Source organism: Notamacropus eugenii, chromosome 4, assembly GCF_028372415.1.
Source record: "Notamacropus eugenii isolate mMacEug1 chromosome 4, mMacEug1.pri_v2, whole genome shotgun sequence".
Taxonomy (NCBI): domain Eukaryota; kingdom Metazoa; phylum Chordata; class Mammalia; order Diprotodontia; family Macropodidae; genus Notamacropus; species Notamacropus eugenii.
The window spans coordinates 61,432,291-61,456,989 of record NC_092875.1 but is presented as its reverse complement, the minus strand read 5'-3'; the positions used below and the strand labels follow the sequence as shown (position 1 = coordinate 61,456,989).

Below are 24,699 nucleotides of genomic sequence, written 5' to 3'. Positions count from 1 at the left end.
AGGCAACTTCTTAATGAGCAGGTCTGACCCCCTGTGCCCCACCTTGCCGATATTTGAGCAGCAGTTCCCAGATGCTTCGGCGGGAGAATGGGTCCACACCAGCTGTAGGTTCATCCAAGATGACCACTCGGGAGCCACCTACAAAGGCGATGGCTACGGACAGTTTCCTCTGCATCCCACCTGAGAGATGGGGGAGGCGTTCTCACCGAGCAGTCAGGACTCCTACCCTCCAGCCTTCCTCAGTATCCAGCACAGCCAGAGTCCATAGGGGAATAGGGACAGGAAAGAGGATGCAGGGAAAAGGGGAGAGCAAAGGGGTCTCAGGTCCTGAGCTTGGTATAGGGGACCAGGCACATGAAATCAGTCGCAATGTGCCAGGTGACTTTAGAGGTCATCTCATCTAGTCTAACTTCCTCATTTTACAGATGAAGAAACTAAGGTCTTAGAAAGATAAATGACCTGTGGCTAGTAAGAGGCAGAACTGGAAATTGAACCCAAGTATCCTGATTCTAAATCCGTCTTCACTCTCTCCACACTCCCTTGCCAATCTCACCCATTCTCTAAGTAATATGGTGTTGTAGCAAAGGACTTGTCTTTAGAATTGGAAGACCTAGGCTTGAATACTGGATCTACTACTTACAACCCATGATTCCCTGGGCAAGTCATTTCTCTTTCTAGGTCTCAGTCTCTTCTTTTATAAAATGAGGGAGTATATATTTCTAAGGTCCATTCTAACTTCATAAACGATTTCAGTCAGTCAACAAGCATTCATTTGATTCCCACTATAATCTTACGGGCAGCTACGTGACACAGGGGATAGGATACCTGAAGTAGAGTCAAGAAGACCTGAGTTCAAATCTAGCCTCAGACACTGACTAATGGTGTGACCCTGGGCAAGTTATTTAACCGTGTTTGACTCAGTTTCCTCATCTGTAGAATGAGCTGAAGAAGGAAGTGGCAGACTACTCCAGTGGTTTTTTGTCAAGAAAACCCCAAAAAGGGGTTCTCAAGAGTCTATAACAACTGAACAATAATGACCCTACCATCTCTATCCTCTGATCTGACACCCCAGATTCAGTTCCCCAGCCCCTATGCTCTGATGGTCAGCAACCACTGTGTCCCAGGCACTGGACTAGGCCTTGTGAAGACAGACAAAAATGAGAGTTCCTGTCCTCAAGAAACTGTGATTCTACTGAGGGAGAAAAGGTAGGCAGAGATATGTAAACACTATCTATCTATCTATCTATCTATCTATCTATCTATCTATCTATCTATCTATGTATCCACACACATATACATATGTATATATGTATAAAAACACTATATAGAGAGATAAACACCATTTATATATACATATATAGATATGTATACACACACATACACACCCCAAAATTTCAAGGAGGGATTCTGGGTAGGAGGGGGCAGGAGTGAGTTGGTGAGGAGGCCAATTTTACTACCACCTTGTACTCACTTGGTCCCAAACCATGTTTCTCTCCCCCATAAAGCTTCCCTCCTGACTTCTCTCCTTCTGTCAGTGTCCTCCTCATCCTCTGCTCAAACCCAGATCCCTGTCCCGTGCTCTCCCCACAGCTCCATCAGTCACCAAACCCTTGATCCTATCCCTCACAACCACCTCCCACTCCCTCCACCCCACTCTCAGTGAAGCCAGTGAAGAGCGAGACCAGCTCCATTCTCTCATACTTGGCCACTGTCACTTCAGCCTCCTGCTTGGCCTCCTTGCCTCCAGTGTCTCCTGCAGAGGCCACCAGAGTCTTTCCTCAGCTCAGACAGCTTTCCCAGTTCTCCACAGAGAAAAGTCCAAATTCTACATTTTCTGGCCTGTTTGACCTCATTTACAACAATCCTGTCTGACTGAAGCCCTCACCCCACTGTGAGCCCATAAGCCTTCCCTGAGCCACAGAACCTGGCCCCTGGTCCCACAGTGTCCTGTCTTGGTCTCTCACTATTCCTTCTGTCATTCTGTTCTCTAAGCCAGACTAGACATTCCCCAAGGGTAGGATCTGGTCTCCCTTGTTAGCTTCCCTATGACACAGTGGAGCACAGAATGCAAGAGGGTTAATGGATTGAAGGTGGAGGGGATGGGTCCAGAAGACAGGGATGAGAGGGCTGGGTGCCCGAAGCTCACCAGAGAGGTGACGTGTCTGTTCCTGCCGCTTGTGTGGGAGCCCCACGTCCTGCAGGAGGCAAGGCAGCTCCTGGGCCACTGCTGCCCGGCTCAGGCCCTTGAGACGCCCATAGAACCAGATATGTTCTTCCACAGTCAGACTAGGGGCAGAAAGAGAGTGTGAGCCCCAACCCCAATGCCTAGGGTACTCTTCCTGAGAGCATCCTCAGCCTGCAACAATGTCCCCCATCTGCCCCTTCTTCCAGCTCCAGACCCTGAGCACCTTAACTGGCCATGGGACACTGGGCAAGGCCCCTTCCCCCTCCAGATCACAGATGGGGAGGGGGGGTCAATGAGATGGTTTCCAAGCCCCTTCTGGCTCAAACATTTTGAGTTTAAAGTTTTAAGGCTTCTTGCTCCCTCCCTCTCCACTCCCCTCCTGCCCCTGACACTGCACGGCCTATGGGCCCTCCTAGTTCTGGCATCCTGAGTTCTAAGGGCCCTCCCAGCTCTGACATCTTTTGTTCTAAGGGTCCTTCCAGCTCTGACATTGTATGTTCTTAGGGCCCTCCCAGCTCTGATGTCCTGTGTTCTAAGGGCCTTCTAAGGGCCCTCCCAGCTCTGACGTCTCACAGTTAGGTCAGACCCTAGCCCTGTGACCTACATGTCGAAGAGCACGTTGTGCTGGGGGCAGATGCCCAGGTGGCGATGCACAGCTGCCCTGTTGGAGCTGATGTCTTGACCCAGGATGAGGGCTGATCCCCGAGTTGGGGGAAAGAGGCCGCTCAGGATGGAGCTGGGGGTACAAAGGTTAAGAGCTATGGATGGCAGAGGCTGCAGAAGTGTGTGAATATGTGGGTGAGGCTGGGGCTTACGAAGCGTTTCCAGGGCGGGAGAAGGGGTGGAGGGGGAGGCATGGAAGAGTTCTCTGCTGCCCCCTCCTGTCGGAGCCAGCCTCCTAGCACAGTCTGGGGAGGCCCCTCCAGTTTCCACCCCCTCTCAGTGGGATGACACTCACAGGGTTGTGGTCTTGCCAGCCCCATTGTGGCCCAAGAAGGCAGTGATGTGGCCCTCGTAGAAGTCCAAGCTGAGTCCCTGAAGGGCAGGGCGGGCACTGCCAGGGTAGTATTTCACCAGGCCCCGAAGTGACACACCCACCTGGAGCCCAGGAGAGGGGTCTTCCACCAACACTGAAGGAAAGCAGGGCCAGGGCATGAGATTCTCCCAGCCCCAGTCAGGGGAGCCCTGACTGCAAGAAGTCTGCCCCCACCACATACTGCAAGAGAAATGCTTGTTACTCTGAAATCTGGGAAGGGGCTGTAAACACCAGAGGGAAATCCTGGGAGCACTAGAAGATATATGGAGCTTATAAAGAGCTTGTGGGTAGATTTGCCCAGGGTTTCCTAAGGCAGGCAGGCAGGTAGGGAAGCAAAGAGTGCTGGGGCTGGAGCATGAAAGACTCAAATTCAGCCTCAGAAACTTACTGTGACCCTGGGCAAATCACTTAACCTCTATTTGCCTCAGTTCCCTCTTCTGTAACAAGGGGAATAATAATAGCACCCACCTCAAACGGTCATTGTGAGGATCAGATAACATAATATTTGTAAAGCCCTTGCCTGGCACATAGTAGGCTCTTAACAAAGGATAGTTCCTCTCCTCCTCCCTTAGTACTCTGCTATAATGGAAGTTTGTCTTCTACAAGGGAAGAGTGAAGCTATAGGGCAGTGACCGGTCTACAGGGATGTCCTTTCTCTCTCTGAGGTTGCTAGGGAGCCTTTAGAAGAAGTGGGATCTCTAGGGGCCTGGGAGGCGCACAGGGGAGAGTGACAGGTCTAGACGGATCCAGGGAGTCTGGGGGGCTTCAGGAAGGATGAAGGTGGGAGGCTAGGGGTCTCCACCTCTGGCCCTCAGGCAGGTGAAGCTTATGGATCCTTTCTCAAAAGAAGATTTGAACTGCACGAAATAAAGTAACCAGGAAACTGATTAAGTTGAAATATATATATTTTTAAACACAAACAAGTTTACAGACCCCAGGTGAAAAGCCCCTGGTCTTTAATGACAGTGAGCTGCATCTCGGGACATACAGTATGTGGAGGGATATAGATGGGGTATCAGTAAGTCAGAATAACAAGCATTTGTTTAGGGCTCACCCTACATCAGGCACTGTGTGTACTGAGCCCTGGTGTGGCAACTACAGGGAGTATGGGCGGTATAGGGAATGTGTGAGAGGTCTATAATGGGCTAGGGGACATCTACAGGGATGCGAAGGCCCTATGGAGTTTATGGGGAGCATGAGATCAAGGTATGTATTACAGCATGAAAGCTCAGAAAGATAGGCCAATAGGGACACAAGGGTGGACTGGCCTCTAGGGGCATGAGGTCAATGAATATGTGACAAGTCTACTGGAAGGGAATGAAGGACTTACCCTGGGGGTCATCCTTGGGATGGGTTGGGTCCAGGCTGACCATTGCCAGCTCTCCACACCAATAACTTTTCTGGAAGGGGAAATTCCAGGGCTGAGGGATTCCATACTGACCTAAGGTGAGTAGAGGAGAGTGGATACCTCAGGACCCAAGAGTCCTGCCTCCCCCCTGCCCCAGGACCTGTCTCTCTCCAGGCCTCACCAGGGTAAATGGCCTCAATATACCAGGTGGCCACAGCATAGAGTCCAGCATCCAGGATCAGCAGAGCCTCAGACAGTGCCAGGTTGTAACCATCACCAGCCACAGGGCTCCGGCCCATGTTGTGCCACTGAATGCCCACACCTTGTTCCTCATACAGAGAGAAGTACTCACAGCCAAAGCCAAAAGCCACTGGAGAGAGCAGGCTCTATAGAGCCAGGGATAAAGGGAAGGGGGACATCGCCGCTGGCACCCTTTCTCCCTGACCCTTGGCAGACACAATCCTACCCACCTCTAAGGTCAGGGTCCCAGAACCCAAAGGGGTGCCGGCTGCCCACTCCTGTCCCAAACTGCCAGGGCCTAGGGTTGGCACAACTTGGTCTCCCAGAAGAAGGCGGATTAAAGTCTAAGGTCTACAGATGGGAAGGAGGTATCTATAAATGACAGGATATCTATTGTGGGGATGGGAGATCAGGGGGTCCTATGGATGCTCTGGAGCCGTAGGGAGCCTAAATAGAGTATATGAAGATGTAGAGGAAATATGAGGCATCCCTGGGATAAGGGACGCTTTTCTTTTCTGTCTAGATTTCAAGCACCTGTCACATGCCTTACTCTACAGCAAGTATAAATATTATGCTTTAAATATGTTGAGTTGAGTTGACAAAAAATGAGAGTGTGGCATGTAGGAGGGGTGTGGGGTGATTTATGGCCATGAGGAGTGTCTAGGACAGCCCTGGGGGAGCACAGGCTTAGGGGAGTCTCCTGGGAGCGTGCTGGGTTCTTGGGTAACATCAGAGTGCCGGAGTCTTTAGCAGATGTGAAAACTGTAAGGGAACTCGTTCTGGGGCCACGAGAGATCTAAAGGGAAGGTGAGGGCTCTTGAGACAATGGCAAGGTCTACTGAATAAGGGAGGCCTGAGAAACCTCAGGGTTAGGTAGGTTTTACAGACAACATTGGAAAAAAAGGATTCTGGGAAGATGGCGGAGTAGGTCAGAAAATTTTCATCTCTCCAAATTTCCTCCACAAAAAAAGGAGAGAACGTTGCCACAGGGCAGCAGAAATAAACCCGGAGTAAAGCAGTTGTGCTCCTAAAATACTATAAGAAAGGCCTGACCTTAGGGGGCAGAGGTTTGGCCTGAGTGAAGTGCAAACACCTGCAGCCTACTGGAGAATCAATAAACTGCATATCCTGGAGGCAGCTAGGTTGGGAGGCAGCCTCACCCTTAGAAACTGTCATCTCATGGACAGTGTGGGGGTCTGATGGCTAAGGATAGAAGACTAATGGATCTTCCACCGTGGAGGGATGCCAAGCATAGCTGCACTGACCAGCTGGTCCCAGGCTGTGGCCACAGTGAAAAGAAGCTGGCACATACTTGGTGAGCACAGTGGTGAGGGTCAGGGACCCTGTTGGCTGTGGACACTAGCAGGATGGTAGAGTCCCTGTTTCAGTTCTGAGGCAGACAGGACAGTTATAGTTTGCAACTACTAGAGGGACTTCAGGGAGCAAGATCATTTGTGGGACAGTATGGCTGGGGGCCCTAGCTGTGGCTTAGGAGTGGAGAGGAGAGCCCAAGGTTGGGCCCTGAGACAGATCTCAGCAAATAACAGGAAGAAGGACCTGAGGCTTGGGGCATCATTCCCTTAGGACTAGAACTTGATTACACTAATAGCTGTTAAAAACAAAATAAAACAAAAAAAATGAGGAAGCAAAGGAGTCAGAACCCAACCACAGAGAGTTACTCATGAGGACAGAGAAGATCTAGGTTCATATGATAATACAATGGTGCTAAAAAAAAGCCACTCCCTTTTCAATGTGAAATATTAAATGGTCCTAAGCACAGAAAGAGTTCTTGGAAGAACTTAAAAAGGACTTTAAAAATCAAGTAAGAGAGGTCAAGGAAAAATTATATATAAAAAAGAGTAATTGAAAACTATGAAAAGAAAGTCAACCAGCTGGAAATAGGGAATCAAAAACTTAAGGAAGAAAATAATTCCTTGAAAACTAGAATTGGGCAAGGAGGAAGCTAATGACAGCTTTGGGGGATCCAGAGAACTGTAGAATCTATAGGGGCCTGGGATCCATATTTGGAAGAGGTCGATGGGAGAAGAAGTCTATATGGAGTATTTGGAGAGATTGAGGGGTATGGGAGTCTACATGAAGTATTTGAATCTATAGAGGTGTTGAATGTAGAGGAGTTGAGGGGGGGGTCTCTATCGGGAACCTTGTACCCTGGCAGAATGGGTATAGATCTTTCCCCTGCTGCCCACAGGATGGGCATTAGTTGGAGTCCCTGCAAACAGGCCCAGGTCATCAGTTCTCTGCCCCACCCTCCTCCCCAGAGTCAAGGCTCAGGGCTTCCTGGGCAGGCACACCCCAAGCCTCACCGCAGCCAGGCGCAGGGCTGGGGGCAGTCGGTCCCTCCAGGCCACGCAAAGCACATAGGGCAGGTAGAGGGTGAAGTAAAGGAGGCCTCCACAGGCAGCTGCCACATTAGCATGGGAGAACGCTGCGCTGAACAGGAAACTCTGGCAGACTGTGGCAACAGCAAAGGCGGCCAGGAAGAGGAAGACGAGGAAGGGGTCACTATAGGGAAGAATGTCCCCTTGCTGCAGAAAGGAAGGGAAGGGGGTGACCCAGTCACACCCATGTCTACACCACCATTTTGGAGGGCTCAAATGTCCTCTCTCCACCCTTTGGTTGGGCCTAGGGGAGAATGAGGACCCTAAAACCCACAGGAAGGGAAGGTGGACAGGGCAGTAACAAATTTGGGGCCTGGGACATGGGGCCAATAGAGCAGGAACTGAAGAAAAGGCTTGGGAGGGGCCGTGGGTATAGGGGTTATAGGATCTAGAGAGGTCCTTAGGGAAGACATTGAGGACTATGCAGATTAATTCACTTGCCCAAGATGATGTAAGCAGTAAACACTAGAGGCAAGATGTTTACTGCCTGGGTAAACTTCTGCTAGTCACTCAGGCTTCTGTTTCCCCATCTGTTAAAATGTGGGAGCTGGTCTAGATGGTCTCAGAGTGTGAAGGGGTGGAGGACCTAGAGTATGGTGCCCTTGGGTTAGGGGATGAAGTAGGGAGAGTCCTTGGTTTAAGGGACAGAGAAGGGTCATGGGCATGGAGGAAGCGGGCCCTAGAACTGAGGGGGATAGTGATGGGGTACCCTAGGCATGGGAGATGTCCTGGGGGAATGGAGTAAGACAGATCCTGGGCTTAAGAAATAGAATGGGGAGGGGAGGTCTTAGGTATAGGTGATTAAGTAGGGAGAGGCCTCAGCATGAGAGAGGGACTCTGGGGCCCCAAGTCTGAAGGATGGGAAAACTTTTGCTATGTATGGGAGACAGAGTGTAAGAGAGCTCCATGCTTAAGGAGTGAAATATGGAAGGTCTTGGGTATGGGGGGCCTCTGGGATCCTTGTGTGTGAGGGATGGAGCTGGGGCTGGGGAAGAGAGTGGAGCTGGGAGCTCTGGGTGGGAGGGACTGAATAGAGTAGGTAGGAGGTCCCCAGGTTTGAGGGGAGAGGGGGCTGAGTGGGTGGAGACCAGTCTTACCTTGAGGATAAAAACGAGAAGGCCGCTGCTGACCAAAAAGGGCAAGAGGCTACTGATAAACCAGCTGCCCCAGAGGACGCTACGGCCCAGGCCCATCGCCAACATGGTATCACGCAGGCGAGCTTCCTTCTCCTGAACAACTCCCTTCACAATCAGTGCCACGGAGTAGATCCAGGCCAGGGTCAGGAAGAGTGGCAGTGACCGGTTCAGCACACGCAGGAATCTGGGGGGCGGGGGAAGGGAAGCACCTTGGCCATCACCCTGACTTTCCTACCAATGTGGAGACCTCAGGCTGACAGCTCCCTCTCTCAGGTGTGGCTAAAGAGATACCCAAGATGGGGATGTCCAATGGGGGCACAGGCTACCCGGGGTGCCTGGGGGGCCTATGTATGGATGGACAGGGCTTTGACCAGCCCCCAAGATGCTCAGGAAGATGAGAGGGAAGAAGGGGAGCCCAGGTGGGGCCACTCACACGTCATCCACGTAGCAGGGGTAGGGCATCTGCTGCAGGTAGATGCTGGCAGGGCGGACAGAGCTGTTCAGCACCCGCACAACTGCCCCTTCCAGGAGGTCCTGAAGGTAGACAAAGCCACCCCACACATAGCGCATGTCCATGACAGGATCTGCTGCTGGGCCTGGGTCCCAGAACCTGTAAGAAGCAGGCAGGGACAATGGCAAACCCTCTTCTAGGCTACCTGAACACTGCCCCTGGTGCCAGGACACCAGGCTCCGGCTCCTTCCTTCCCTGAAAGGGCTAATAGAGCAAGGATCTCCATTCCCCTGGCACCAGGCCTACCCGCCTCCAGAGGAAGAACCAGCCCATGGCCTCCTCTGATACAATGGCAGAGCTGGAAAGGACCCTGGAACATGGAATATCAGAGCAGGGAGTGCCCTTAGAACAGAGAAGAGCAGGGAGGTGGGCCATGGAAGGTCAGGTCCAGGGTGAACCACCACAGTCTCCCAAACCCAGCTCCAACCTGTCTTTGATCTTATTAGTCCTGGTGACGTCATCGATATCCATGCGGATCTTGAGGCGGATGCGGCTGGGAGTGACCCCATCCTGGAGCCCCAGGAAGACGATGCCAGCCCAGAAGCGGCGCTGCTCCAGCAGTTGGATGGCCCTAGCCATCAGACTGTCCTCCGTGATTGTCGGCTCCAGCTTGTCCAGAGAGACACACTACATGGGGAAGGACAAGGGGGGCAACCACTTGGGGGGATGGTTCTAGGTTCCTGATGCCAGGAGAGAACAGATGATTAGTTTGCCAAGAACACAGGAAAAGTCCCTAGAGTCCAACATGTGTGTGCATGTATGTATGCATCATGCATGTATATTAAGCACACAGGCATGTGTGTATGCACACACTCTATGTGAGCATGTGTACTGCATTGCATATGTATGCATGCATGTGTATTACGCACACAGGTGTGTGCATACATGTATGTTTATGCATGCACTATATGTGGGGTTGCATGTGTATCATGTGTGTGCACACACATGTATTATGAAACAGGTGTATGTCTAAGCATGCATCATATGTGGGCGCGCATGTATGTTGTGCTGTGTGTGTGCGTGCATGTGGTACTGCGTAAGCATGTGGGGGGAAATGCATATGCATACACACATTGTATTCTGTGCATGTATATTCTATGTGCACTGCACATGTATATAGGATTGCACACACGTGTGTATGCATGCCCTGTGTGCATGTATGGGATGTATGTGTATTTGTGTGTGGGCTGGGCTGGGGGCAGGGGCAGATGATCTGTGCCTTTGTTTCCATCTTCTTCTTCATCTGTGAATTCCGGCTCCAAGTTGGCTTCCCGGGAGCCCTCCCTGCTCTGCCTGGACCCCTCCCCCACGTATTTATTTTGTACACATCTTGGGTTGCCTCCCCTCCCCCCAGAATATAAGCTCCTTGAGGGCAGGGACTGTTTCGTCTTTGTCTCTGTATCCTGGGCACTAAGTTCAGTGCTTGGCACACAGGGGGCATTTAATAAACGCTGGCTTGATCAATATGCCACCTCTTCCAAGAAGTCTTCCCTGATCCTCTAGTCAATAGAGGTACTTCAGGTACTCTGCCCTTCCTGCTGTGTGAACAGCCAATCAATCGCTACACATTTATCAAGCACAATCATGAAGATCCCGGGCACTGTCCGTGTTTCACCCTCAAATGGGCTCAGAGCTTTGTAAGTTTGACCTCCCCCAGTGCTGAGCACAGTAGGTACTTCCACTTAGAGGAGGTACTCCCATGAGTGTTTTTGTACACAGTGACTCTGCGTAGTAGTGGATGAAGACTTAGGAAAGATCCGTGTTCCATGCTCCAGGGAGTTGCTGAGCCTGGAATTACAGACCAACCAGTCCCTGATCTGGATCCATGGAAGGAGCTTCCAGCTGGGAGTCCCCAAGAGGATGAACTTGACGATTCAGACTACAAGAAAGTGCTTGTGGATGGAGTACTGTCTGGTGTCCTCACACAGGCACTCATCTGGGCCTTAGTGGTCTCCTGTCCCCCAAGACCCTCCCCGACAGGACCAAGGGACCAAGGGCCAGACTTGGCTCTCAGAGATGACTCTGTGAGCCAGGAGATAGCAAGGTCATTTTATCAAGCCAAGAAATGAAGGAACAAAAAAAAGTAACAAGAGCCAATGCTTATATTCTAATGAGAAAAGACAAAACCTCAGCACCACCACCATCATCATCATCACTGGCATTTAGGCACCTAGGTAGCAAGGTGGAGCAGTGGTTAGAGTGCTGGGGCCTGGAGTGAGGAAGACCTGAGTTCAAATATAACCTCAAGCACTTCCTAGATGTGTGACCCTAGGTAAGTCACTTCACCTCTGCTTCAGTTTCTTCATCTATGAAATGGGGATGATCATAGCATTTATGTTCCAGAGTTGTGAGAATCAATTAAAATATCTGTAAAGCACTTACAACAGTGCCCGGCCCATGGGAAGCACTATTTAAATGTCAGCCATCATCATCATCAATGTTAAGATTTGCAAAACACTTTACAACTATTATCTCATTTGATGCTTGTAATAACCCTGTGAGAGAGGTGCTATTATTTTCATCCTTGTTTTACAGTTGGGGAAACTGAGGCAGCTAGCAGTGACTTGTCCCTGGTCGTACACCTAGTACTGGAGTCCACCACTCTATCCATTGTCCCACTTACTGCCTCTGTGCATGTAGCAGAGTTGAAAATAGGGGGAGGAGGGGGCGGGGAACTTGAGAGAGGGGTGCCATCTCACCTCCAGGACTTTCCCCACTCTGTCCACTACCAGAGTTACATCTTCATGGGCCTCTTTCCAGCTGTATCCACTCCCATCCAAGCCCAGGAATGTGCGGAGGGCCGATGTCCTGTTTCTGGGCCATCTCAGCCTCTCTTCCCCGAAGGGCATCTGGAACACCCTCTGGAACAGGGGAAAGGGGAAGTCACTTAGCTGGGTCCCTGACCCCATTCTCTACCTCATGTCCAACCCATGCTCCTAGAATGCCCTGCTCTCCTTCTCTTCCTCTCCAAAACCATTCCTAGCTTAATGTCTTTTCCCTAGGAAGACTTCCTTGATCACTCCAGCTCCCAAAGAATTTGGTGTTTGGACAATTGATTTGGCACTCAGGAGACAGAATGTAGGGGCACAGAGTAGGAGAGGAAAGGAATCTCAGAGGTCATCTAGTTCACTGACCCCCCTTTTTATAGATCAGGAAACTGAGGCCCAGAGAGTGACTTGTTAAAGGTCACACAAGCAGTAAGCATCAGAAGCAGGGTTTGAACCTGGGTCCTTTGACTCCAAGGTCAGTGCTCTACCATATGACAGGAACCTAGGAAAGACCTTAGAACATCCACTGTCAGAGCTGGGAGGGCCCTTAGAACCCAGAGTGGCAGAGCTGGGAGGGCCCGTTGGAACCCAGGATGTCAGAGCTGGAAGATCATTTTATACAAAAGGAAACCTGAGACTCAGGGTGGGAAGGTGACTTGCCCCAGATCATTCCAGGTTAAGTCACAGACCCAGGACTTGAGTGTAGGCACTGTAACTTGAAATCCTATGCTTTTTCAGAAGAAAGCCAGAGAGGGGAAGAAACTTGCCTAAGGTGAAAAACAAAACACCATAGTATCAGACCCCAGGTCCTCTGACTTCCAGTCCAGTGTTCTTTCCAACCTGGACTGGGTGCCCAGGGCTAAATATACAGTAGGTACTTAATGAATGCCTGTTCATGGAATCAAAACTCTCAAGCTGGAGTAGGAAGTGACCTTGGAGGCCAGTTAGACTGTGGCCAGGAGAGATGAGCTGACTTGCCCAGGCACTCAGGTGATAAGGGACAGAGTGTGTATCCCCCCAATATTCTAACTGCAAATCCATCTGCCTCCTCCTGCACCAAGCTGCCTCCTGCCATCCCCCAAACCTCTTTGGGGGCTGCTAACCCATCCCTACCTTTAGGAGTGCCACTTCAGCACTGCTGTTCATGAAGCTGGAGATCTGGGGTCCAAGCTCCTTCCAGAGGTTATGCAGCTCCCTCAGCAGGGCCAGTTGATGGAAAGTCTGGTTCACCTGGACAGAGATAAAGGCAAAGAAAGGCCCGCTCAGGGCCTCCGCCCTCCTCAACCGGCGCTGGGTGTTTTGTTCTAATATCCCCAGATAGAAGTGAGCTGAGAGGGAGGGAGAAAGAGGATGGAGGGAGAAAGAGAGAGATGAGAGAGAGAGAGAGAGACAGAGACAGAGAGAGAGATAGAGACAGACAGAGAGAGAAGGGAGGGAGAAAACTGAAGAAGGAAAGAGAAGAGGGAAGGGAAAGGAGAGAAGGGAAGGAGGAGAGAGGACAAAGAGAAAGAAAGGGAGAGAGAAGGAAAGAGAGAAAGGGGGAAATAGGGAGAAAGGAAGGTAAGAAGGGAAAGAGGAGAGAGAGAGGGGAGGAGAGCGAAAAGTGAGAGAAACCACAAGGGACCAAGGCGGGGAAGGACTCAGGTTTTCACAGTTCTGTCATTTCTTCAAGAAAATGACCCTTCATTACCATCTGTATCAGAGGGTAGGGAGGGCCTCAGAACCCAGGATCAGGGCTGGGAGATCCCTCAGAACACAGGATGTCAGCGCTGGGAGGGACCTTAGAACACAAGGTATCAGAGGGTAGGGAGGGCCTTAGAACCCAGGATGTCAGGGCTGGGAGATCCCTCAGAACACAGGATATCAGCGCTGGGAGGGCCCTTAGAACACAAGGTATCAGAGGGAGGGAGGGCCTTAGAACCCAGGATGTCAGAGTGGGGAGGGATCATAGAACACAGAGTATCAGAGCTGGGTTGATGGGGGCAAAGGGATGGATAATTTAGAACCTTAAAGCTGAGGGGGAACAGAAATATGTTAGAACAGAAAACATTGAGAATCAGACATAGAAGAGACTTTAGAACAGAAAACTGAGGAAGTAACCTTATCTAACCATCTTGTTCAGTCCCCATATCTTATTGAAAAAACAATGACGGATCAGAGAAGTCACCTGATCACCCCCCTAGTTAAAGGACATATGGTTAGAACTCAGGAGTCTCCTGACTCTGATCCCAGGCTGTTAGGACCCCCAGGCTCCTCCACCTTCTTCTCTAGGATCGTCTTTCCATGTATGAGAGCAAGAAGGCAGGATTGGGTCCAGGTCACAGATGGGGAGGCCTAGAGGTCCCACACAGCAGATTGAGATGGAAGCCTGAACCACAGCCAGAACCCTCCTCACCTCGGCCATGATTCTCCGTGTGAGTGGTGTGTCAGGGGTATACAGGATCTTGCCAAGAACAAGAGGCTTGAGCCGCCACCAAAGAAGCCGAGATATGGGATGTGCCTCCATGGACTCAATGAGCTTCTGGCAGAAGGGACCTGGGTGTTTGGGAAGGGGAGAAAGAGGAAGAGGCCTGGATAATCTCCAAATGGGTGTCATAGAGTCATGGACTAACCCACTGAGTCACAGAGATAGTAATTAGCCCAGCTGGGATTTGGACCCAGGCTGTCTGACTGCAAATCCAGTGTTACTACTACCACACAAGAATCCAACCCCTTTATTTTACAGATGGGGATGGGGAAACTGAGGCTCAGAAAAGAGGAAAACTGTACATCACAAAGCAAGTTACATTCAGAGCCAGGACTCCTAACTCCTGATCCAGGGCTCCTTCGGCCTTAGCAAGGCACCGCCCACCTGATTAAGCCTCTCACCCACCTCACAAAATGTTTCCTTCCTCACCTAACATCCTCCATTCACCTCTCTAGCCATCCCCACCCCCCATCTGATAATGAGTCCTTTGGTCCCCCAGGAGAAGCATGGCCAGGATGGTATTACTTTCATCAACATGTGAGGAGTTCCAGGTAGGAATTGTTATGCCCATTTTACAGAGGAAAAAACTGAGGACCAGAGAGGCCCAAGGATTGCAGCCTGGCTCTCCTACCTCCAAGCCCATGGTTCCTCCCACTAAGCCACACTGCCTTAGTCTATTACTCCCTTGAGAAGGGGTCAGGGTGGGCTGGGTGAGGGGTGGGAGGCACGCAGGGAAGACGGCTCACTGGTGCTGTTGTCCGTGGGAGAGGATAGTCTTCCCTGGCCCTGTCCCAGCATCATCTTTAGGTCATCATCTTCATACCAGTTGAGGGAGGGGATTTCAACTCCTTGATCCCTGGACTTTCCACACAGGACTCGAGACACTCCTTCAACAGGGCCACCCAGACCTGGGGCCCTCCGCAGCTCTGCCCGAAGCTCTGCTAAGCTGGGCAGGGTAGAGAGCTGGCAGGGCAGATGAGCAGCAGGCCCCACAAAGGTATGGGAGGGTGCAAGGCTGGGGACCCCAAGGGATGAAAACCTAACTCTTCACCTGGGATTCAAGGCCTCACATGACCTAGTCTGACCTGAACTCCTTGGTTTAGAAATCATTAGACTTAGGCGTGAATTTAGACCTCATCTCTTCCACTCTTCTCATTTTACAGATGGGGAAACTGAGGCTTAGGAATGTGAAGCATTTTGCCTAAGGTCACAGTTACCTGCAGGCCTATGATATGAACTCTGGACCATTGACTCCAAAGCCTTTGGATTCTTTTTACAGAGACACACTTGAAATTTTAAGTCTCCCTCACCTTCCCTTCTGGGACCTAGCCCTCATTGGAGCTGGCCTCCTTCTCCCAGCTCTTCACCTACACTCCCACCCCTTGGGTACTTTGGTCCCATTCCTCCCCACCCCTATTCCCTCAGCATCCTCTGAGGAAAGCATCTGGCCCCCTGGGGAGCCACTCACCCCCTCCCTGGGGGAGGAGGACAGGCAGAGCCTCTTACCTCCTTACTCGTGGCCTCCCACGCTTCCATGAAGGCGGCCACAGACTGGGGGCTCAGCTGTCTATGATTGGCCTTCAGTGCCTATGAAGGGAGACAGGACAGACACAGTGATGGAGAGGTAGGTAAATTGAGAGGGGCTGATAGACAAGGGGACCAATGAATGGAGAGATAGGCAGATGGAGGATGGAGGGACAGACAGAAGGATGGACAGACCTAGAAACAGAGAGGTGGAGGGAAAAGCAGAGGGATGGATGAAGAGGGAGAGACAGACAGGTGGAAAGGTGGAGACAGAGTGAATGGTAAACAAAAGGATGGACAGACGCTCTTTCCTTGGGTCCCAAGGCCAGGGCAAAGCAGGTGCAGGTCAGGCACCAAGGCTTCTCCTCTGACAACAAAGCCCTCTCCTCCCAGGGGCAGCCTTTTCTCAGGCAAACCCTCTCCTCCCCACACCCTTACTCCCAGCCATACCGGACTCACAGAAAGCAGCCGATCTGGGTCGGCCTGGGACAGGAAGCTGGCCCCAAGGGCTCGGAGCTCTGCTGGAGGGAGGGCACACAGACCTTGCTGCAGAGCATCAGAGGCGCTGAACCAGGTGCTCAGCAAGGAGGCATTGCAGACCAGGTCTGGCAAAGGCAAAGCTGGGGGCAGCTGCAGAAGAGGTGAGGTCAGGGGCCAGTTGGGGTCACCCAGGGAAGGAGATGTAGCACTTAAGGTTTGCAAAGCAGGTTATTATATACATTATCTCCTTGGTTCTCACAACAACCTTGGGAGGGAGGCGCATCATTAGCCCCATTTTGCACATAAAGAAACTTGAAGCTCAGAGGGGTTAAGTGACTTATCCAAAGTCACACAACCAGTACCTAAAACAAGATTTGGATCCAAATCTTCCAGATGCCAAATCTAGTACTCTATCTTTGATTTCTTTTAAATTAAATTTTATTTTCAGTGAAAACCTGCCTCTCTCTTCTTCCCCACATAAGAAGGAAAATAGAAAACCCCTATTGTAAACATGGATTGTCATGTAAAACAAATTTCCACAGTGGTCACATCCAGAAAAAAAGTCTCCTTCTGCCCTCTGAGCCCTTCACTTCTCTATGGGGTGGGTGGGAGAATGTTCCATCATTAGTCCTCTGGAATCATGGTGGGTTATTATGTGATCAGAGTCCCGAAGTCTTTCCAAGCTGTGTGTTCTCGTGACACTTTTCTGGTTCACCTCATGTCACTTGGCAGTTCATACATGCCTTCACAAATCCACTCCTGCCCACCAAGTCACAGTCCTTTCCCATACCCTCATCGCTATCCCTAAAGTTGTCCCTCCCCACTCCCAACAACTTTCTGGCTCAAGAATTCTTCTCCGCAGTGTCTGAACCCCAGGACTTACTTACCCCCTGCAAACTAAGCTGGGTCTCCAGAAGTTCCTCAGCTAGCTCCTGAGGCAGGGATGTGTTTTCTTGCAGGAACTTTGAGAAGGTCTCTCCTGGGAGCAGATAGCTTCGAAGTGGCAGGGCTGAGAAGGAGAGGGTGACAATCATAATGTCTTACAGAGAGATAGATGTGTGTATAGATATATAAGTATGTACAGTATAATATGAATAACACATATTATTACACTGTTTGATACATAAAACAATGTAATATAAAATGTGTACTGTATATATAGATACATATACACATGTGTATATATATATATTTTAATATATAATGTGCATGTGTGGAGAAAGAAAGAGAGCTCACACTTTATAATATGCGAGGCGCTTTATAGTATACAAAGTACCTTATGGTTTACAAGCCCATTTACAAGGTCCTAGATTATACTTCACAGCTTCAGAAGGCATTTTTAAAATTCATTCTTTCATTTCATTCTAATAGCATTTCTGTGGGGGAAGCAGGGTAGGAATTGTTACCCCTAGAAGGGGGTTACCCATAGAAGGGGAAACTGTGGACCAGAGAGTAGGGAAGTAAACTGCCCAAAGTCACACAGCGAGTAAGTGATGGAACTGGGATTTGAGCCTATGTCTCTGGACTCCAAGTTCAATCCTTCCACTTCCTTGTTGGGAAAGACAGAAAAGTCCCCAAGGCACTCAACTTCCTTCTAACAAGGGGAAAAGGGGAAGGGAGAAATAAGCATTTATATATGGCCTACTATGTGCCACGCAATTTACAAATATTATTTTGAGTCTCACAACAACCCTGGAGGGGTAGACTACTCTTCCCATTTTACATTTGAGGAAACTGAGGCAAATTGCAGTTAAATGGCTTATTCAAGGATGCTTTCAGAAATACCTGGGGAGACTTACATGAACTGATGTTCATGCTGTTAAACTTTATTATTCTTGGCTTTTTTTGGTCCGTGTTTTCTTTTGCAATATGACTATTATGGAAACATTTTGCATGACTACACATGCATGAATTATATCAAATTGCTTGCCTTCTCAAGGAAGGGGGAAGGGAAAAAGGAGGGAGAGAATATGGAACTCAAAATTTTCTCCGGTATGCACACAAATTATTAAAAACAACATGAACATATAGAATTCTATTTAAAGTCTATCTAAATTCTAGCAATACATACAAATACAGAGTGACCACAAGTCCATGCTGAGGTAAGTAAAGTACATTCTGGGAGAATTATGACTGATCCTTAAACCCTTCTCATTCCCTCAAAAAATATTTCAACAAACATTTTGCTTTCACTTTTCCTAACGTCAAAACAGAAAACATATCATGGCACAAATAAAAATTAATAGGAAACGGTGCCATAGCTGGCCTAAAATTTATGCCACTTCAACAGTGGTATCCATTTCTTAGACTGTGGCAGTTGAGGCACTTCACATTGAAGTTAAACTAAAGACAGTTCAGAACTGTCTAGCTTGGTGTGTTTGGGGGTGTTGCTTCAGTGAATTAATTCACTGTCTCACAAATTCTCTCAATTTTGTCTAATATACAGAATGCCCCATCTCCCTTCTAGACAATTCTTCGTTTCCAAATAATTTGGGTGTTCAGGCAAGACAGTGGGGGGTACTCAAAATTTAAAAAAAATAATGTTAAAAATGTTTATTTACATGTAATTGAGAAGAAAACAAAATAAAAATTAAGTTAAAAAATGACTTGCTGAAGATCACACTAAAGCTAGTAAGTGTCTAAGGCTGGATCTGACTCCAACCCAGAGCCATCATAAACATAATCCCCTAACTCTAGGGATACTACCTTTAATCTGAGAACTCCATGCACACCCAATGTCCAGTTACCCTCCCTCCTCCTCCTCCAACCATGGCACCACCACCTTTCCCCCTCACCAGACCCCTGGAGCGGTTTCAGGGAAGGCATCAGTTTCCCAAAGTTTCTAAGGGTCCTCCGTGTATTGGGGCTGCTCAGCACCTGCTGGGCATCAGCCAGGAACCTGGAGATCCTGGAAAGTGGGTATCCAAGGGCACAGACAGAAAATGGCAACCTTTATCCTATCTTTGACTCTCCTGTCCTTTACTCCCCATGCCCAAGCATTTTCTAAGCATTTTCCCAACCAGTCCTGCCACTTTCTATCCATCTGACCTTTTGTGATCTCCCCTCCCCCACTGTTAATGCCCTCATCCCCTCTGGCTTAGACTTTTGAAGCAGCTTCCTAATTGGCTTTCTTCCCTCAGACATCCCCAGCCACCAGCTGCCACCTGATATTCCTAAAGGATAAGTCTGACCAAGTTCCTCCCCAGTCCAAAAACTTCCAGTGGCTCTCTCTTACCTCTGAAATGCAATCCCGGCATTTAAAGCCCTCACCACCCAGTTCTGGTTTCCTTTTCCAGACCTGTTGCTCATTATTCCTTTTCTTGCTTTCATAAGCTTTAGGTACATTGGTCTCACCCCCTCTTCTATTACAATATGCCATCTTCCATCCCTGTGCATGCCCACCCAGCCTGGACCACCTGCCCTCGTCACCTGCCACCTTCAACAATCTCTGGCTTACTTCAAGGCTTAGCTTAAGGACTGCCTCCTACATGAGGCTCCCCAGTTTCTGGTACTCTCTCACCCCTGCAAAATGACCCAAGTTTTTATATTTATTTGTAAATGTGCGAGATGTCTCCCCTCTAAAATGAAAGCCCTCATGGCTCTGTATTTAGATCCCCAGGGCTTAGCACACAGCCTAGCACATAGTAGGCCCTTAACATATGCATGTACCTTGAATGATGTGAACTGAATAGAATGAAATTGACTACAGAATGTCAGCTCTGGGAAGGACCTTAGAACCTAACTCCACACCTAGGACATCAAGGTTAGAAAGATGTTTAGACCATACAGTCTCAGACCTGGGAAGTCCTGAGAGACTCACAGTCCAGCTCCATCACTGTAGAGGTAGAAAAAGGAGGCAAGGCCCCCAAGAGAGCCAGCAGCTGAGCCAGAACCAGAGGCCAGGACTCCGGCCTCCTCGGGAGCCCAAATGCTGACATCTTCCCTTGCCCTCTCCTGACCCATTCCCTCCCCCTTTCCCTCCCTCACTCAGTTCTGCTCACTCACAAGGACTCATTGAAATTGTTTAGGACTCCGGGGGTCTCCCCAGGCGTGGCATATCGGTAGCAGGGGTTGTTCATGTTGCAGAGAAAGCCCTGGAACCAGGGGAGCATGCCTGCTGAGGGCAGTGGCTTATTGGGAAAGTGGCCTGTGTAGAAGAGAATGGGTCAGGGCACAACTGCTCCACTAGGCCCTCTCACTCACAGACCCCCACCCCTGGGATCCTTGGGCACTGCCTGCCCTAATACACAGGAATGAAGGGGAGTTGGCAGGAAAGAGGATAAGGGACATGGAAGCAAAGAAGTGGAGAGGGCACAGGGATCTGTGGGGGGGTGAATGGGGGCATGCAAGGGACCAGATCATAGTGATGGGGCCTAAGGACTTGGGATTAGTTCAGAGAGGGTTCAGGGGCATAGGGAAAGTGTAATGGGGAGGTAGAGGGACAGGGGCCTAGAAGCAGAGGACATCAAGGCCAAAGGGTCAAGGATCAGCAGTATAGGGGAGAGGGGAAATGAGGCAGAAACTAGGACAACAGAGGGATAAAAGCCCAAAAGTTAAATATGCCTCCAAAAAGCACATCAAACATGCACTGATGAAGGGATTTTCTAATACTGGGGGAATGGGGGAATGAAGTGATAGCAGTTGAGGGCAGGTAAACAGGAGAACAGAGTAGACACAGGGACAGGGAGAAGGAAGGAAGGGGTGGAAGTTTAGGGAAGACAGTGGGAGAGACAGAGGGGTCAGAGGTAAGTGAGATGGGGGCATAAAGCAGAGGAAGCAGAATGATGGGCTTAGGTGTAGGGGTAGGGGAGCAGGAATTGGAGAGGCAGAGGCCATAGCTCCCCCTCTAGGCCGGGGAAATCAAGGAAGGTTTCCTGGAAGAAGTCAGGGAAGGCAGGGGGCAAAGTTCTGGAGCCTACTCACATTCATGGTGTTCGAAGGGAGGGTGGGACTGACGGACGGCAACCAAAATTAAAAAAAGGAAAAGGGGCCAGAGCAGCTCAATGACCAGTTGGACCTGGGGGAGAGTGAAGTAGGAGGAAAGGGTTGAGGAGAAAATGCAGGGGTTGTCAGGAACCCTCCAAAGCTCTCAAAGAGCATGACTCCAAGGATCCAGAGAGCCTCATTTAGGCTGGACCCCTCCTCTCCTCCCTGCCCCTCATTACCGGCTTTCTCCTGCGATATGTAAAATTCTTCCAAAGCAGCAACATCAGCTGAGTCCAAAATGCCATGGTAGATGCTAAAGAAAACACGGAGAGGATCAGGAGTCAGAGGAATGGAAGAACAGGAAAGTGGAGGGACAAAGGGGTCAGGGGTCAGATTAATCAAGGCAGAGAAGTCAAAGGATGGAGTTCAGGGGAAGTGTGAAAGGGGTCAGAGGGATAGAACAGCTAGAAGGAGTAGAAGAGCCCTAGGTCCCCTCCTCAAGTCTACCCTACTCCCAGCTCAAGGAAGGAGCCAGGCCCTGGGTCAGCCCTCCTTCCATCAGCCTGGGAGAAGTCAGGAGCTAAAAAATCCATATACAAGCTTATCCACAGGAAGTATGAAAAAAATTATAAATGACAGGAGTCTTGTCCTGCCAGACCTCAGAACAGACCAGACATGAAGGATCTAGAATTTCATCAGTGAGGAGATCCTTCAGATAAAGCAGATCCTGCCCCTCTATAATTTTGAGGGGTATCTTTGCCAAGAAAACTCCAAATGGTGTCATGAAGAGTCAGATACAACCAAAAACAACTAACAACAAACAATAATTCCTCTGCCCAAGACTTCCTCAGCTGCCTGGCCATGGCTCTGAAGTTTGCCTGTTAAGATGATAATGTGAAAGGTCCTAAGGCAGGAATGGGAACCTGTGGTCTTAAGGCCACATGTGGCCTGTTAGGTCCTCTAGTGTGGCCCTCTTAGGGCCATATGTGGCCTCAAGGCCATAGGTTTCCCACCCCTGTCCTAAGGGAACACAGCTCTCCCACAAAAACTCCAGCAAAATTCTAAAAATACACCAGGAGAGTTAATGATAAATAAAACCAAATGAGAAAGAGCAGTAGAGATCTCTATGCAGTCCAGGCCTGCACAGGACAATTGCCAGAAGCCTGCGGAGTTTTGAGTGGAGACAAAGCAGAGGAGGAGGAAGCCAGTACCTGCTGGATCTGGGGCCTAAAGGCAGTGAGATCTTGGCCCAGGAGTACTGAAGCAGCAAGAGTCCAAGCCAGACCTCGAGGCTCACTGCACAGGGAGACAAGACCAGAAAGTCCATGTAGGCCAGTGGCCTTCCAAGAGGCCTGAAACCTGGTTTTACGCAAGAAGGAGAGAGAGAAAGAACAAAGGTAAAAGGGGCCAACCTATCCCCGTCACAGCAGAAGAAAAGGCTGCCAAAGTGCTCAGGCACAGCTTGCTCCAGAGCTTAGGAAGAAGCAAAACTAGGGAGGCTGGGCCTCTGGGAACCTAACAAGTGGTCTGAAATCAGAGCTTCTCTTGGAACCACTAAAAAGGACAAGACTGAAATAGCAGCCAGACATCTCTCAAACCAGGAACCCTGCAGGAGGCCAGCACAAGCTATGACATCTGGTTGGGGCTTGTCAGGGCCACACCAGAGCACTCCAGGTTAGGGTTTATGCAAGGGTTTTTATAGAAGGGCCAAGTCTAAAGCCTGCATTGTGTTAGGCTACCAGAAGAAAGAGCCCAGAGCCAGGGACCCTAGTAGAGAGCACTCCTAGATAACTGATCCAAAACTTTAGCTGGAGCAGCAAGGATCCAGACTACAGAGGGAACAGGACCAAACAAGATCTACCCACTCCATCCATCCCAGCCATAGAAATGAGAAAAAAAAATTCTAAATATGTTGAGGAAATACCCAAAAGAAAAGAGAGCCTCAGAGAAAATAATAGCTTGACCAGAAGAACGTCCAGAATGGTTGGAAGAAATGCAGCAAGAGATAAAAAATTAAGTTATAAGCAAAATTAGCACTCCTGAAGGGGGAAAAAAGGAAGAAGAAAAATAACTTAAAAGTGGAAGGCTGAAAACCTTACTCAAATAGCAGAGTCACTAAAAACCAGAATGGAACAACCAGGACTGAAGGGTTCCAAAAGACAACAAAAATAATAGAATGAAGTCAAAAAAAGGGAAAACTATACATAAGGAAAAGTAAAATGTCTACTATCAACCACAACTGAGCTGGAAATCAGGTTAAGGAGAGAAAATTTTAGACTGATTAGATTTCCTAAAAACCATGATCAAATAAAAAACCCAGACATATTTCAGGACATCATTAAAGAAAAGTGTCTATTACAACCAGAGGAACAAAGTGAAAGTGGAAATAATCCACTGATCACCTTCTGAAAATAACCTCAACATGAAAATATCCAGAAATATCACAGCCAAAACCTAGAGCTTCCGAGTCAAAGAAAAGGTACCATACGAAGCTAAAAAGGAAGAGTTCATAGCAAGAAACCACAGTGAGGATAATACAAGACATGTGTTAACAGTGATAAAGGAGAGAAAATATTGGAACATAATATTCCAAAAGGTAAAAGAAAAAGGCTTACAAACAAGACTAATTTGTAATGTTCTAATTTACAAAATTTAGTATAATCCTACAGGGTAAACAATGAACCTTTAACAGAACAAAGAACTTTGAAGCATTACTGATGAAAAAAATCAAAGCAAAATGTAAATTTTGAAAAGAGAAAAGAGAAACCTAGAGAGATGAATACATTTAGGAAGCTTTTAGTGTAGGAGGAGGAGAAGAGATAAGTATGTTTTCAGAATTCCACTGTCTTTAGGGTTACAGAGGGAATATAATTAGACTCAGTTAGAGCCTAGGGATGGTTGGCCCCTTATTATAGGTTTTAAGAGAAGAAGGGGAGAAAGGATACACTTGAGAAGAAATAAGGAAGAAGGAGTAAATTATTTTTGCATAATTTGGGGATATGAAGATGGTATACAAGTATGTAGAAGGTATTGCAAGTAGAATTCAATAAAGGTAGTCTGAGGCACATTCTCTCTAAGCAAGATAACATTTATTAACGGCCAATAAACCTACTAAAAAAATTGGTTAATGGCTCTACCTCAGTTTTATTCAAAAGACCCCAAGACGAAGACCTAACTCATTTTTATAGGGTTAGAACAAAGAACAGAGCAGGGTAGATAACATCATTGGGGTTGAGGACAACATTGTATGTAATGTATGTTAACATGTAACATATGCATGTTATGTAACATGTTGGACATGCATTACATATGTATGTGCTATATGTAACACTGGTTACATAGCTGAGGTGTAGGAGATAATATGATTGGCTGAAAACTGGAAATCAGGGGCTAACAGCAGCTCCCTCCTTCCCTCCTATTACTTAGTAAGGTTAATTGTTTGAGTCCACCGACCAAGTCAAAAGATATTGGGCCAGACTTCTTTGATAACAAACTAGACATCTTTGAAGGATAGCTTGGTGGTATAAAAATACTAGACCAGACTCCCCAGTGTCTACCCATATCACCTAAGGATAACAGTTTTCTTTGAGGAAAGAATAGAACAGTGATTAACAAGAGAATTGGATTTCTAAATTTAACCCATTACAGGCCAGCTGAATTTCTGCACTAAGTTCATGAC

General features: G+C 48.7%; 1 protein-coding gene across 9 annotated transcripts in view; it reads right to left on the bottom strand.

Moving 5' to 3' along the window:
* The window catches only part of ABCA7 (ATP binding cassette subfamily A member 7), a 54,626-nt gene that overhangs the window by 20,628 nt on the left and 9,299 nt on the right, over nt 1–24,699 (bottom strand). For 6 of the 9 annotated variants that reach the window (XM_072601354.1, XM_072601356.1, XM_072601348.1 and 3 more), the window contains exons 2-22: nt 21,260–21,333; nt 21,018–21,111; nt 20,100–20,241; nt 18,890–19,002; nt 16,982–17,103; nt 16,074–16,244; nt 15,597–15,677; nt 14,837–15,053; nt 14,019–14,158; nt 12,737–12,853; nt 11,555–11,716; nt 9,283–9,482; nt 8,778–8,954; nt 8,306–8,528; nt 7,134–7,355; nt 4,751–4,955; nt 4,552–4,662; nt 3,144–3,315; nt 2,790–2,921; nt 2,147–2,286; nt 43–180 (exon numbers count right to left, since the gene is read on the bottom strand). In XM_072601354.1, coding sequence (XP_072457455.1) covers nt 43–180; nt 2,147–2,286; nt 2,790–2,921; nt 3,144–3,315; nt 4,552–4,662; nt 4,751–4,955; nt 7,134–7,355; nt 8,306–8,528; nt 8,778–8,954; nt 9,283–9,482; nt 11,555–11,716; nt 12,737–12,853; nt 14,019–14,158; nt 14,837–15,053; nt 15,597–15,677; nt 16,074–16,244; nt 16,982–17,103; nt 18,890–19,002; nt 20,100–20,241; nt 21,018–21,111; nt 21,260–21,325 — 3,145 coding nt within the window. In that variant the 5' untranslated portion in view covers nt 21,326–21,333. Of the gene's footprint in view, nt 1–42; nt 181–2,146; nt 2,287–2,789; nt 2,922–3,143; nt 3,316–4,551; nt 4,663–4,750; nt 4,956–7,133; nt 7,356–8,305; nt 8,529–8,777; nt 8,955–9,282; nt 9,483–11,554; nt 11,717–12,736; nt 12,854–14,018; nt 14,159–14,836; nt 15,054–15,596; nt 15,678–16,073; nt 16,245–16,981; nt 17,104–18,889; nt 19,003–20,099; nt 20,242–21,017; nt 21,112–21,259; nt 21,334–24,699 lie in introns of those variants that run through there. The other 3 variants (XM_072601352.1, XM_072601353.1, XM_072601355.1) reach the window with 3 other exon arrangements.